Consider the following 16,249-nt stretch of genomic DNA (forward strand, 5'->3'; position numbering starts at 1 on the left):
ATACAAAGTAGTGCTTCAACAATTAATCGATTAACTCGAGTTTTCGATTAGAAAAAAATATTCGAATAAAATTTTTCTGCTTCGAGTATTCGTTTAATTAAAGTGGCGCTGTAATGGTTTATTTTGAAAGTGTTTGCATTTAGTTTAATTGATTTGAGTGGATACACTGCCCTCTTTTCTTTCTCATTTCACATGGTTGAATCCAGGTGCTCCCTGTTAAGACCAACATAAGCTAAGTTTCTGTTTGCGCTAATGTTTTTTAATGCATTTGTAATTCAGTTTATATTTAGCCATATTTTGTGGGAATATGTGTCTGAACCATTTGTTAAGAGCATTGTTAAAAAAAAAACACAAAAAAAAACATTTGCATTTTATAGCATTTAAACTAGCGAATTTATGCTATGTAAATTAGCCAGTTGTTCCGTTGTTGTACATAGATCCTCATTTATTTATTTTTATATACCGGTTGAGGCTCAGCTCAGGTATTTCAATTTTTCATGTTCCTTATCCGATTACTCGATTATTCGAACTAAATAGTTCATCGATTAATCGATTACTAAAATAATGGATAGCTGCAGCCCTAATACGAAGTATCACGATATATCACCATTTCGATATTTTGTCACACCCCTAGTAAGCATTGTGCCAAAATGGAATAAAGCTCATACATAGAACATAAAAATGTAAAATTCTAAGCATGAGCCAACATTTTCATTGAAAACTCTTGTCTGAAGTATGGGAAATCAAACAAGATTCAAGAGATTTAACTTGTTTTCGCTCATTTCAATTGCTTAATATCAGCGAGATCCAATTTCTGACTAAATAAGCAGTCAGATGAGTACATGATACAACATGAGGCAATTTAGCAGTTAATATGTAGTGTGGAAATGAATCTTGTCCTCATCTGCATCCGCTCGCTTTTCTCTGAGCGTGTACACAGCTGTTTCTTTCACACCCATTAACAAAGTCTGAATGTGCTCCCCGAGTCAGGAAGACGTGGCGCTGCTGCCGGATCTCCAGCTGACGACATGTCATTAAGTGTAAACAAGGCAGGTAGGTGAGTCCAATCAAAGAAAACATCTGGATCGATTTGCAAGCGTGGTTTCATGAACAAACCGATTCCCAAGAGAGTGAGTGGAACTACTATATTCCTTTGAATAGAAGCCTCCGATCTAAGAGATGCTGTGACTCGCTTCATCACCAGGTGTAGCCGCTTCAATTAAATATATGCCTTCTTTTTCTCCTTCAGATTGTGCTGCATCATATTACTTATGTTAGAAGTTATCCCAAAACGAATTGTCTGCGCAACAATCACGCAGATCTGAAGTTTACCGTGAACAGAAAAAACACACTAGCAAAGGGTCAAGAAGAAGGATGGTGACTGATTAAAATAAATGTTGAATGTTATTATCATTATTGTTTGTTTAAACTCCAAGAGTTAATTACTATTTATTAGTGCTGTCAAATTTATCGCGTTAACGGACGGTGATTATTTTTTTTAATCAATCACCTTAGAATATTTGCCGCAATTAACGCATGCACGGAATGACCCGTTTATGTGTTGCCTAAAACAGTTTACAATGATAACATTTTAGCACATTAAGAGCGAAAAGGCAGAGAAACGCGAGTGCCAGGACACAGGTGTTCATTGGACTGCATCTTTTATTGGGTTAAGCTTTGGCAACTCTTTCACAACAAATATAACAAATATAAGTATAGTGGCGAACGACGTGGGGAAGAGTGACAGGAAACTATCTTTTTTCTTAGCACGCTTTGTTGAAGACAATGCAGATCATACTGTATACCACTTGCAGCCACCACTGACAGTCATGGTTGCCCAACTTCCCATCATGCATTTGGGCGGAACAGTTAAGTCGCTACAGTATTATTTAGCGATAGCACAACAAAAGTAATAATTCTATCTCTCGCAGGAAACGATCTACTTCTTAACACGCTTAATTAAACAACGCTGAACATCCTGTACACCATTTGCAGCCACCACTGACAGTCATGGTTGCCCAACTTCCCATCATGCATTTGGACGGAACGGTCGGTACAGCATCATTTGGTGAAAGCACAACAAAAATAATATTCCTATCTGTCAAAAAAAAAATATTCACAAAAAGAAAAGTGCTCAATGCAAAGGGAACTGCCATTCCCAATCAAAATAACTATGCAAAATACACCTAAAACTTACTCAGACTTTGCCTTGGCTAGATCTCTAATTAATTTAAAACTCCCCATTGACACCTTGTGGTGTATTTCAATCACTACCTTATGTAGTTAAACTATTAGTTTATTTTTTGATTGAAAATTTTACCAACTTTATTAAAACGAAAATGTTAAAGAGGGGTTGTAATATAAAATTACAATGACTTGTACTCAAATTTATCTTTTAAGAACTACAAGAGGATCCCTTTAACAGAAAGAATGTTAATAATGTTAATGCCATCTTGTGGATTTATTGTTATAATAAACAAATACAGTACTTATGTACAGTATGTTGAATGTTTATGTCCTTCTTGTGTCTTTCCATTCCAACAATAATTTACAGAAAAATATTGGAATATATTTTAGGGATGGTTTGAACTGCGATTAATTACGATTCATTAATTTTTAAGCTGTGATTGACTTGATTAAAAAATTTTAATCGTTTGACAGTCTTACTATTTATTTAAAAATATTAAACTGTTTTTTGAACAAGGTATTGCAAAGATTATTTGCATTTTAAAATTGTGTGTAATATACTTAGTTGTGTGTTTCTACGTTTACAATTAGTGTTTGATTGGTTCAAAAAAACAGTCTTTGTGCCACTGCAGCAAATTTATAACTATAGAAGGACGACAAGATGAAGGGCTATAGTTGTTACAGAGTAGGTTGAATCATCAAAGTAAATTAGCAAAAGAAAACTTAGGATTTTATATTTTAACTTGAGCAAAACACAACAACACAAACCATTCATCTATTACGTCGCCAAAGGAGAAAGGAGATATGAATGGTGTCGCTGACAAAATGTCAAATATGGTTTTGTTGCCATCTGGTGTCGCCCAGAGGGAAGTGGCGAGTGTACCAATGTACTTCTTACTTCCAAAGACCTAATGCATACTTGTCAATCCGAGACCGTTGGCAATCTTACAAATAGTGACGTATGCCCTTACAAATTGGTGACTAATCTTACAACGTTTTACATAGAGTGCAATATGAAACAACAATAAAACTCAATTTTTAAAATATGAACTTATAGGTAATATTGTAACATATAACCTGGTGGAATCAAAGAACAATTGGTGACTAATCTTACAACGTTGTATACAGCGTGCAATATGAAACAAAAATGTAATTTATAAAATAATATGAATTTATTGGTAATATTGTAGCATATAACCTGGTGCAATCAAAGAACAATCAATATCTTCAGCTACATCATGGTTATTAAAAATTAACAGTGACTTTTGTTATAATTGTATGTAGCACTTTTGGCAATTTCTATCATCTCTTTCGCTGGCTGCAATTCATGGCACTTCAGCTCGCAATTCAGTTTGACTTGACGGTATTTCGATGGTGTGTCCAATTATAAATTAAAGAGGTCAGTTGATAAAATTAACTTACCGATCCAATCTTTGAGTTAGGGAACTTTTTTTTTTTTTTTGCTAAATCTGAGGAGCAGGGGTCGCGTTAACCGAATATTTTCCGTCGTTGACCGATTTTTTAAAATGGTGACGGAAAAAACTGAAGTCCATCCGTCATTTTGACCGGTTGCAATTCACACCCCAGACCACAGGGTGGCGAGTGAGCATATTAATTAGCTATTGTCTCTCTTGATGCATGACGTCGTTGGCCTTACTCTGAAAAAATGTCAAGGCAACTGAGTGTCCAAAGTTTCTTCAAAAAGCCCCAAAACGACGATGCTGTTGATAAAAGAGGTGAAAAAACAGGGACTGCACAAGCGGGCACGCAATTCAAGTCCATGCGCACCAGGAGGAAAGTGTGAGACTACGTTCAGGCCACAGCAGGTGAACTGTTAATTTCATTGTTCCATATGCTACATATGGTAGGCTACCTACCTATTGGGGCCACAGTCAGCTGTTTTTGTCACTGCGGAGAAAAAGTTACATATTCATCTGCTTGATGTGTGATGGCACAGTGGGGATTCTCTGTTAAGCTTGTTCGGACAGAATATTAATTTAAAATGAATGAAAACTAAATACTATTGAATATGTTGAAGCGGTATGCAATGTTAAGAGTCTTGTTAGCTGTAGGCGCACTATCCTATTCCCCTCACTATCCACTCGCGGGGGCCTGCGCTTGTCAGTGACGTTTCTTATTCTCGCTATATGATTATACAACTTTAACATTTGTTAATAATACGCTCTGTGTGTAGTATCATCAATCGCTTTTCCTTTTTAAATGGGCACTTATAAGCGAACGCAAGAAGTAACAACGGGAACATTTTTAAACAGGCATTTCACGGGAGAGCATTTCGACTCTTCGGCCAATCATATAGCAAGAGCGAGTGGATAGTGAGGGGACCGCGCGCGGCTCTTAAGTATCTCTGTCACGTGACTGTCGTAGCCGGTGTAGGCGCTTGAACCTACACCGGTAACGCGCTCGGCCAAATGGACACACAAGTACGGAAGGTGAATTATGCCAAACAAAGGGTCACCACAATGTCATCGTTTTAAAAATTTAAGTGACGGGTAAAAATAGATTATGACCGGATTTTTATGACCCTGTCAATCAAAATGACAGACAACGAAAAAGTCTAGCGCAACCTCTGCTGAGGAGTGATCAGCAATAGTTGCCAGCAAATTGTGTTCGGCAACAAATTGGCAGAATAAAATCTCCGCTTTCATTCTGCAGACTGTATCTTTATGACCAGTGTTGTTAATCTTACTCTAAAAAAGTAATTAATTACAGTTACAAATTACTTCTCCCAAAAGTAATTGAGTTAGTAACTCAGTTACCTGAATGTAAGAGTAATTAGTTAACTTTGCAAAGTAACTGGTTTTACTTCTTTTTTTCTTTTTTTTTCCCCCCAAAAAACAAAAAACATAAGTAACCTTTGCTATGTTTGAAAGTCATTTAATGTTGTGAATCAACTGTTAAAGTTAGTTCCATTTTTGCATTAATTCCCTTCTGTCTACTTTCGACATGTGAAAGTTTCAAAACTGTTTCGTCCTTTTAAGATAGAGTCAAGTCAAGATTTTGCCGATTTAGGAGTATTTTAGATAAAAAGTTACATAGACTCGCTAGGAAGGTTCACTACAACAGAGCCTCTCTGAGAAGTCTCCTGCTTTAAAATGGCGGCTTTTTACTAATGCCGCCGAGTCTGTCATTTTGCATCTGGTTCTATATGCATATGATATCCAGTGGGCGTAGATTGGAGCCTGTCAGCTACAGTCAGGAAATATTGAAGCCACCTAGCCAAGCATCGCGTTTGCAACACCGTCACAACACTCTTCCCTCCTTGCCACTCCCGCTCTTCTTTCTCCGTGTCTCTGACTTTTCTCGCGTCATTCAACCAACATAGTAACGCACATTGTCTCGTTGCCGAAACGGTGACAAAATCCGAACGGAGAAATAAACATAATGCACGAAATACGTACAGATTTTGAACGTACGGCGAAGTGGCGTACACATTTAAAAGGGTGTGTGGGTGATACCAATGGAGGAGAGTCGGTTGAGAAGGATTGTATGGGAAATTGTGTCGAAGGCGGCAGTGAGGTCGAGGAGGATATACCGTAAGTAAAATGTGAAGTTATGATTTTTTTAAAAATAAAAAATAACAAATATTCCAAATAAAAGTAAAATAAATGCTGTCCTTTAGGTGAGCACAAACCCACAGCTCAACATTATTACCATCAGAACAAAAATAATTTAATTGTTTTCCATAAAAAGCACATGTGTATGACTCGTTTCATGTTTACAACATACACACACCACGGTTTACCACCGCTAGACACACTAAACACGCTGGAGTTAACTCTCGTAGCTGGGGCAAAACATTCATGACAGTGTTTACTAACCTTTGATTTTGTATAAATGTGAAATCATATTAGAGGTACTGACTCCTCAGCAGCCACCCTCCGAAAACATGTTTTACATGTCTGTTGGCCCTCCTCCTCTAAGCCGCGGCCGTCTGTAACTTTTCTGTAGCCGAAGAATTTTCTTCGATGGGAGCAAAAAGTTCAAGAGTTTCACCTTCTCCAGCCATCGTGTAGCACAGCTGGATTACTGACACTGAGCAAAAACCGGGGGGGAGGGTTGAGCTTTGCAGCTGCAAGTGAGGGATTTCTCCCTGCATTTTTGGAACATAAAAAAATCACTACAACCGCAGGAACGGTACGACAGAATTTTTTTGCTGTTTTGAAACAATGACGTTTTCATACCACGGAATACCTTGAAACCGGTAATCGGCACAGATATAATATAAACACGTAAAACAAGAAGAAATTGTATTTTAAACAATCTTCTCGTAAAAGATAATGACAAATTAACTATCTCTGCCACAGTGTATGTGTTGGGATAGTTGGTAAAAGAAGGAAATTGATATTGAAAACACCAATTAACAGCAATAGACGTCCAATCCATTTCAAGGCTGGAAGTGATCGTACAGCCTCTCCCAGTTAAACTGGATTTAGACGTCTATCACTGTCAATGGCAGCCAAAGTGTGAATAATAATGACCAAAAACTTAATTTTGAAACAAAAAATGTAAAAATATATATATATATTCTAAAACATCAAATCAGGTTGTGTTATGTTTAAAATAACACATTAAAAAGTAATTAAAAAGTACAAGAAATTGACTTTACATGCTTGAGCATTCACAGCATGTAAATGTTGAGCCATTACATTTTCTGGAGCGATAATAGGAAAATAATCTAATTTGAGTTCCGAGTGAGTGAGCGCAAAGCTGCCGCACACTTGACTTGCATGCGCGTATAAGAATTCATAGCACAGGAAAGTGTAATTACGAGGCGCCTTTGGCATCAGCACGTCCAGTCTTGTTGGACCAGTTGTTGCACTCACTATGTCCCTCTAGTGACTTTCTATTAACAGGGAGAGAATGTTGGAGTGAAGATAAGGCTGCCACGGCAGCATGCCTTATCAAAGCGAGGGAGGGAAGCAGGTGCAAAAGGACAGGAGTCACATGAAATAGGCCACGGCTGACGTGTAAAACAAGCTCTCCTCTCTCCTTCCAACCAATCCACCAACACACCACTCCTATCTCCAGCACCAGGAAACTCTCAGGGAGCAATTTACCACTTGCACTGCGCTGATAATGCAGTCTCCGGGGCAGGAGGCTTGAGGTGATCGGTTGGTATGGAATGGGTGAAAGACCAGGACAGATAGAGTAAAGAGGAAGATGGGAGCGAACAATAGGTGAATGCAAGGAAACAGCGGAAATTGTGAAGATGGAAGGACAGTACGTAAGTGGAGATGATGAAAAAAGGATGAGGAGGCAAACCGAAGACTAAAATAGAGTTACACATGTAATGCTGACCCTCACATTGGGCCATTGTAAAAACTGGGGTTTAAAAGAAATCTATACTGGGATCGTATAGGGGAGGGGAGTAATATAAATAAATAGTTTAAAAAATATATATGGCGGAAAACACTCAGACTTAAAGTTCCGCTTTGAGACCCCCGATTTGGACAAATTTCATAATTGTCCGATATGCACGTGTGATACATCATTGGAAAGCTTAAAATCTCAATTTTCTGGGGGAAGAAAAATTTTGAACAGGAGGGCATTTAGAAAAAAAAACAATTTCAAACAGCAAAACCCTAACTGGAGGTGAGAGCATGGAAGAGCAGAATTAAAGACACCATGACTTTAACGACATATTATAGTGTACTTACCTTGTTTCGATCCAAAAACTCCATGTAGCATGTATCACTGAGTGTCAAGACACAGCTGTGAATGGCCACGGTTGGATTTTGGGGGATTTTATGGGTGAAACACGGTAATATAACAAGGGTCGCGATGCAGAAATCGCAGACATCAAGGGGTGGTTGAGATGTTCTTTTCAATATATTTACCTTTTTAAACGTTTTTTTCCCATTTTTCTTTGTTTGGATCGATTATCTATCATCTAACATATTGAGGAAAATGCAACAGTAACATAAACATACAATTTAGCAATCGTTATGAGGTAGATATCTGTGTCTTTTTTACAGACACCAGTTTTTTCATTGTGACGTAATTTGCTTTAAAGTTTAAAATATGCGAGTGAATAATTTTTTAAAGCCGCTTTTTTTAAAAAATGAAATATTAGACATCAATTAATGATTTTAAGCTAAAAATGACAGACATTTTGAATAATAAATATAATTAATTACCTTCGTTTTATGGCTGGGTTGAAACAAAAGCGGTTGCACGACGTCTGTAAACGGGGGTTTCCAGGGTAAAACGGACAAATTAAAAATAGTTTGGGGGCTTAATGCGCAATGAATCAACTATGGCAGCATATAGACCCCACTCACATGACGTCACAACCACGCCTCCGCGCCATATTGTCCGTCAGCTCGTCGTGTTTACGCATTGCCGCTACGTAAATTCCTCCTATTATGCCGTGTTTTTCTGCTCATTAACATTAATAATCAAAATGGAGAAGGCGTGTGTGGCGGTTGGTTGCAGTAACAGCGAAGATAGACGGAGAGACTTGAAGTTATACCGTATTCCGAGAGACCTGGGGAGGAGAGCGAGATGGACTGCTGCAATTCGACGAGAAAACTGGGCACCAAACGATCACCACAAACTATGTAGTAGTCATTTTATACCTGGTAAGATGCATTTAATATATATTTAGAGGGTTTTGGGCTGACAACCACAATTAAGATCATTGCGAGGCTAATCGCCGACAACATACAGTTTCAAATTCAAGATGTTTAGTTCTTCCGCCATCATTATTTTTTGAATTTTATTTAGCTGGTACCAAGTGAAAGAAGCTGGCCTTGTCTACGGATCATCAGTTAAACAGGGGTGTCCAAACTTTTTGCAAAGGGGGCCAGATTTGGTGTGGTAAAAATGTGGGGGGCTACCTTGGCTGATTTACGTAGAACAATATATTTAAACAATTTTTAGCAAGCCCTTCTGTGAGTCACATTTGCTTTATTATTTTTTTTTTCAATTCATAATTTCAACAATCTCGCCTTTGTGGCGTTCTCTTTCGACACTCGGGCTCTTGCGAAATACTGCTGCTGTGAAATTAAACTAGCTTCAAGTTGCTATAATTTCTCGCTGCGTATCTTCCCTGTAATGTTGTCGTACATGTCAGCATGTCTTGTTCGGTAATATCGCGTCACATCGAACTCTTTGAAAACAGCGACTGTGTCTTTGCAAATGAGGTAGACACAGTTGTTGCGTATTGTATTGAAGAAATAGTCCAATATCCACCTATCCTTGATGCGTCAGCCATCGCAGTCAACTTTTTTTTTATTGATTGTCGCCATTTTAGAAAATTGAAAGTAAAGGGTCACACGGGGTAATGTTGCTTAGAGTGCTGCTCTTAAAGTTTTTCAAAGTTTCGTGAGAATAGGCTGAGTTTCTGTGGACAAGACATCAAATATAGGCATATAGGCATCAAATATGGATCTGGCGAATGGATAGACTGAAGCTTTTCCACATAACGCCTTTTATGCAACGCATCCAATGAGTTTACAGCGTCTGAAAGCACCGGGGCTTCCATGAATTGCACTATAAATGCACGACAAATTGAAACCATTGAGAATACGGATAAAAAATGACTAACAATATGGTGGCCAGATACAGCGACACGTCATTGTGTGACGTTGGTGAGTGGGGTCAATAGACATATTGTTCTATCAAACACAACAGTTGTTTTGGCTTAAAATACAGCAGTTTATTTTAAAGACGAGTGCAAGAGCAGAAACTGTTTTTTCAGTCTTGCCTGTATTTTCCGCCAAATATATTTTTAAAAAATGAAATGCAATCAGTAATAAAACAACAAATAATTAAGATTAAAACGCATGGACAATTTATTTTTTGATATTACCCATTCCTGGCAAGATCATGCCAAAGACTGTAACTGCTTTGTTGCATTAGGAGGATCCAGAAAACTGACCTTTGCATACACTGCAGTATAAGCACTAGCATTAGAAGTAGGAAAATTTTTACACAAGTCCATATTGAGAAAATGTATCCCAAGTCTTGAAATTAGTACCATACTTTTCATACTATAAGTCAGTTTTTTTTGTTTTTTTTTTTTTGTTATAGTTTGGCTGGGGATGCGACTTGTACTCTGGAGCGATTTATGTGTGAAATTATTAACACATGATGTCATTTCACATGTTATTTTCACTTAAACCGCAAGAGGGCGCTCAAGGCCTGTGTTTTAACATTGGCAATAACTCATAAAAACAAATAAAAACAACTGAGAAGGGCTTAACAAAATGCCACCCAAAAGAAAATCATATTCTGCAGATTACAAACTGCAAGTAGTGAAATATGCAGCCGAACACGGTAATCGAGCAGCAGGAAAAAAAATTTGGGAGTTTGTGAGAATCTTGTAAGGGACTGGCGAAATGCGGAGGTTACTCTGTTGTTCTCTATTCTATTTTTATTTGAAATCGCCTTTCAAGATGACATGTCTGTTCTTGGTGTTGGATTTTACTAAATAAATTTCCCTAAAAAATGCAACTTATACTCCAGTGCAACTTATTTTTTTCCTCTTCACTGCACATTTTTTGTCTGGTGTGACTTGGGGCGCTCTCACACTAGACCAAGAGGGCCAGTGACCGGTTGGAGAGCTACCTCGCAGCAACACTTGCAAAGGAGTTGTTGAAAAAGTCCAGCATTCGCACTGCGCCAACCGAACTTTTCGACTAGCATCACGTGGACAAAAAGCGCACTCAGTGATTGGACTAATCGGAGCGGAAATACCTCCCTCCTGAGAGGAGAGGGAGCGTGCAGTGTCACAGCGTGGTGCTGTGACTGCAAAGCAAGTCGCTGCTCGGCCAGCGGCGGGGTCGGTCCCTCCCGACTCAATGCCGAGCAAACTGGAGTATATAAAAATGCATAGCGGAAATTTTTGTCGAATGGTTTTTGACAAAGTGGTGAATCTTGCCTCATTTCTGCTTGTAAACAACTGATCCTTTCGGGGATATAACATAACGCTCAATTTTTTCCACTTAAACAGCCTCTCTTTGTAATGTATTCAATTTAATATAGATTGAAAATGGTTTGCAAATAATTGCATACTGTTGTTATTTACAATGTCAACTTCATTGCGTGTGTGTATGTACCAAGTGTCTGGTCTTCTCAGCCTCCTCACGTGTATGTTGCCTCTCCTGACTCATCTCCTTAATCATGTCCTCCTTCCCTTTTCTTGTCTCCTCTCTCAAAATGCTCTTTTGGTGATCAGCCCTGGAAAGACACAGATGCATAATCATGTCTTCATTGTCCGCTGGCCCCCATAAAGTCTGCATTCCGTTGCCTTCCTACTGTCTATTGCAATGCATTTAACATTAAATTCCTCAAGGGGTCAGCATAGACCACATGTCAGATTTAACTCACTTATAAGCATGCATGTATAACTAAAAGCAAAAAATAGTACTAATAATACATGTTAATACTTGTATTGGTCAGTGATGGCGTAGTAGTATATTTATCTGACTTTGGTGCATGGAACGTAGGCTCAGTTCCCACTCAGTAATGGCGTGAATGTAAATACAAACTGTTGCTGGTCTCTGTATATGTACTATGTACCATTCAGGTGACAGTTGACCAGCTCAGTGTGTTGTCCTAATGTCAGCTGGAATAGTTTCCAGCACTCCATAATAACTGGTATTTGAAATGGGTGGCTGGTGTTCTTGACTCACAAGCTTCATTAGAAAATTAAAACATTATTTCAAGGACAATAACTTTTTCCATTTTGGTGTGCAACAACCACAGGATTTTAAAGTGTTAACCCAAGCCCTTTTAAAGTCATTCCCTTGATTTGTGTTTAAATATGTGAAATATATTTGAGGATAAGTGCTGAAAACATTTGCAAAGACTTTAGTGTTATTGCTGAGCCACAGCAATAAACTCAATTATTACACAATTACATTTTCACAAATGGCCAGGAAGCCATAAGTAACTTTCCCCCTTTGGATAAATACAATTTCTATTTAAAAAAGCTGAACTTTATGTACGCTTGGATTACACTGAGGAACACTTTTGTTGTTTTAGGTCTGTTAGCTCTATCTGAAAGAAATTCTGGGGTGTGCAATACAAAACTGACATTATTTTTTCTCTGTAAAAATTTTTTCACTGTAGAACCCTTGCTTTTATCAGAAAAAAATATATGAATAGCACTACTTCACATCCAGTGCTGGCCAAAAGTATTGGCACCCCTGCAATTCTGTCAGGTAATGCTCAATTTCTCCCAGAAAATGATTGCAATTACATAAGCTTTGATAGTAATACCTTGATTTATTTTGCTTCTAATTGAAAAAACACCCAAAAAAATCTAAAAACAAGAGAATGAAAAAAAAAAATCCTTATCATTTTACACGAAATTCCAAAAATGGAATGAAAGTATTAGCACTAGTGCTGCAACGATTAATCGAGTAACTCGAGTATTCGATTAGAAAAAAAAAGCTTCGAATTAAATTTTGCTGCTTCGAGTATTCGTTTAATTATTGTGGCGTTGTAATGGTTTATTTTGAAAGTGTTTGCATTCAGTTTTATTGATTTGAGTGGATACACTGCCCTCTAGTCTGCCTCATTTCACATGGCTGAATCCAGCTGCTCCATGTTAAAACCAACATAAGTTTTTGTTTGAGCTAATGTTTTTTTTTTTTTTTTTTTAATGCATTCGTAATTTAGTTTATGGGTATATTTAGCCATTTTTTGTGGGAATATGTGTCTGAACCATTTGTTAAGAGCATTGTAAAAAAAAAAAAAATGCAAGAAAGTTAGCATTTTATAGCATTTAAGCGAGTGGACTTTTGCTATGTAAGTTAGCGAATTGTTCTTTTGTTGTACATAAATCCTTATTTAAATATTTTTTTATACCATTTGAGGCTCAGCTCAGGCATTTTAATTTTTCATCTTCCTTATCCGATTACTCGATTATTCAACAAACTAGTTCATCGATTAATCGACTACTAAAATAATCGATAGCTGCAGCCCTAATTAGCACCCTTTGAAAAATCATGTGATGCTTCTCTAATTTGTGTAATAAACAGCGCCTGTTATTTACCTGTGGCACGTAACGGGCGGTGGCAATAACTAAATCACACTTGCAGCCAGTTAAAATGGATTAAAGTTGACTCAACCTCTGTCCTGTGTCCTTGTGTGTACCACATTGAGCATGGAGAAAGAATGAAGACCAAAGAACTGTCTGAGGACTTGAGAAGCAAAATTGTGAGGAAGCATGGGCAATCTCAAGGCTACAAGTCCATCTCCAAAGACCTGAATGTTCCTGTGTCTACCGTGCACCGTGTCATCAATTAGTGTAAAGCCCATGGCACTGTGGCTCACCCCCTAGATGTGGACGGATTAGAAAAATTGACGAGAGATCTCAACAAAAGATTGTGTGGATGGTGGAGAAAGAACCTCGATTAACATCCAAACAAGTTCAAGCTGTCCAGCAGTCTATCCGTCGGTGTCAGACTGAAAAGGGACTCTATGGTAGGAAACCTAGGAAGACCCCACTTCTGACCCATAGGCATTAAAAAGCCAGGCTGGGGTTTGCCAAAACGTACCTGAGAAAGCCGAAAACGTTTTGGAAGAATGTTCTTTGGTCAGATGAGACAAAAGTAGAGCTTTTTGGGAAAAGGCATCAACATCGAGTTTACAGGGGAAAAAAACAAGGCCTTCAAAGAAAAGAACAGTGTTCCCACAGTTAAACATGGCGAAGGTTCCCTGATGTTTTGGGGTTGCTTTGCTACCACTGGCACTGGACTGCTTGTCCGTGTGCATGGCATTATGAAGTCTGAAGACTACCAACAAATTTTGCAGCATCATGTAGGGCCCAGTGTGAGAAAGCTGGGTCTCCCTCAGAGGTCATGGGTCTTCCAGCAGGACAGCACTGGAGACTTCTAAAGTGGCCAGCAAAGAGTCCAGAACTGAATCTCATAGAACACCTGTGGAGACATCTAAAAATGGCAGTTTGGAGAAGACACCCTTCAAATCTCAGAGACCCGAAGCAGTTGGCCAAAGAAGAATGGTCTAAAATTCCAGCAGAGCATTGTAAGAAACTCATTGATCGATACCGGAAACGGTTGTTCGCAGTTATTTTGTCTAATGGTTGTGCTACCAAGAATTTGGCTGAGGGTGCCAATACTTTTGTCTGGCCCATTTTTGGAGTTTTGTCTAAAATGATAATGATTTGATTTTTTTTTTCCATTCTCTTTTGTGTTTTTTTATTGCAAGCAAAATAAATGAAGATATTACTACCAAAACATTTGTAATTGCAATCGTTTTCTGGGAGAAATTGAGCATTATCTGACAGAATTGCAGGGGTGCCAATACTTTTGGCCAGCACAGTCTACGCTTGGTTTATTAAAATAAACATACATATATAAATATGTTTATATATATTGGCATACAATGAAATGTAAAAGCAGCAGCTGCAATGTATATTTAACCATATTCTGTTTCCACAAAAAATATAGCTATTTGTGTACATGTATTGACAACATAGTAAAAAGGGAAGATATGGAGGAAAAAAAACTTGGCGAGAACAAAAAACGAGATCTCTTTTGTATTCCACACCCAAAAATTTGAGAAAAACGGCTAAATCATCTTTTTTTTTCTCTGTCTAATATTGACATTTTTTTTAATTATCTTGAACACCAAAGTGGATAATCTATGCTAAAATCAAAGAATACGAGATGCAGTCCTATCACACCTCTGGGCAATTTCACATATTGCATAAATATAATATACAGTACATGTTTTGGAAACGTTGCACAAAATCTGAGTACTTCGAGAAGACTCAAGAAAGCACGTAGAGAACACGCTAGATTTGAACACTTAATCTACAATCTGTGTTTTGCATCATACCCAATACGCCAATTTACTGCCTGCTACACTATTTATTTATTTGGTTTATATTCGGCATCAACATGAAATAAATACTCATATTTGATACTAACCTCCACTGTTCTTCCTGGACTTTGGCAGCTGTTTTGCTAGGCTTGGACTGGGTGTTTAAATGGGCATGTTGCTGGGGGTTCTGCTGGGGTTTAGTGCTGGAGGTGGCACTGAATGTAGCACCTGGAGTTAAGAGAACATTAATACCAAAGATGAAGTTGATAGCTAACAAATTTTCAGTCATTCAGTTTAATATATTTCAGAAATACGACCACTCTTAATACATATTAATAATATAAAACATATTAGTGCTGCGACGATTAATCGATTAACTCCAGTAATCCGTTCAGAAAAAATCAAATTTTGCTGCTTCGAGTATTCATTTAATGAGAGTGGTGTTGTCATGGTTTGTTTTGAAAGTGTTTGCATTTTGTTTTATTGATTTGGGTGGATACACTGCCCTCTAGAGGCAACAGTGAATATGATATAACTCATTTAACATGGCTGAATCCAGCTGCTCCCTGTTAAGACCAACATAAGCTAATGTATTATTTAGTTAATACCAGTAGGTTTATTTAGCTGTTTTTGTGGGAATATATGTTTGAACGATTTTTAAGCGTACTGTGAAAAAAATTAGCATTTTATAGCATCTAGGCTAGCAGACTTTTGCTATGCAAGTTAGCAATTGTTCTTTTGTTCTATTTAGATCATTTGTTTTTTTAAAATAACATTTGACGCTCAGGTCAGGTATTTTAATTTATCTTTAAATGAAAGCGCAATCCTGCATAGTTTGAAGAAATAGTTGTTGTTTTTTTATGTTGGCATTTAATGCTCTTTTTAAGTGCAATATTAGCAAGCCTTTGCTTTTTCATCTCCTAAAATTTATTCTGCAACGGATTAAAAGCTCCTAATCCGATTACTCGATTATTCCAACTAACTAGTTAATAGATAAATCAACCACAAAAATAATCAATAGCTGCAGCCCTAAAACATATAAACATACATTTGAAAATTAGAGTTGTCCGATATTAACAGGTAGCCGAAAAAAGCATTTCAAAATGATATCGCATTATATCGACATCGGTTTTTCATTATCGGTTATGGGCCAATATGCATGTTTCCTTCAAAATGAATGTAGAAGCCTTCCACCTTTGTGCAAGGGCTGGTCACAGCTTAGTACAGCAGTTATGCTTATTGA

At 37.7% G+C, this 16,249-nt stretch overlaps 1 protein-coding gene across 4 annotated transcripts in view; it reads right to left on the reverse strand.

Moving 5' to 3' along the window:
• The window catches only part of chchd6a (coiled-coil-helix-coiled-coil-helix domain containing 6a), a 98,959-nt gene that overhangs the window by 74,931 nt on the left and 7,779 nt on the right, over positions 1–16,249 (reverse strand). For all 4 annotated transcript variants that reach the window (XM_057824531.1, XM_057824539.1, XM_057824547.1 and 1 more), the window contains exons 3-4: positions 15,114–15,234; positions 11,271–11,391 (exon numbers count right to left, since the gene is read on the reverse strand). In XM_057824531.1, the coding sequence (XP_057680514.1) occupies positions 11,271–11,391; positions 15,114–15,234 (242 nt within the window). The remainder of the gene's footprint in view (positions 1–11,270; positions 11,392–15,113; positions 15,235–16,249) is intronic.

This window comes from Corythoichthys intestinalis, chromosome 2, assembly GCF_030265065.1.
Source record: "Corythoichthys intestinalis isolate RoL2023-P3 chromosome 2, ASM3026506v1, whole genome shotgun sequence".
Classification (NCBI taxonomy): domain Eukaryota; kingdom Metazoa; phylum Chordata; class Actinopteri; order Syngnathiformes; family Syngnathidae; genus Corythoichthys; species Corythoichthys intestinalis.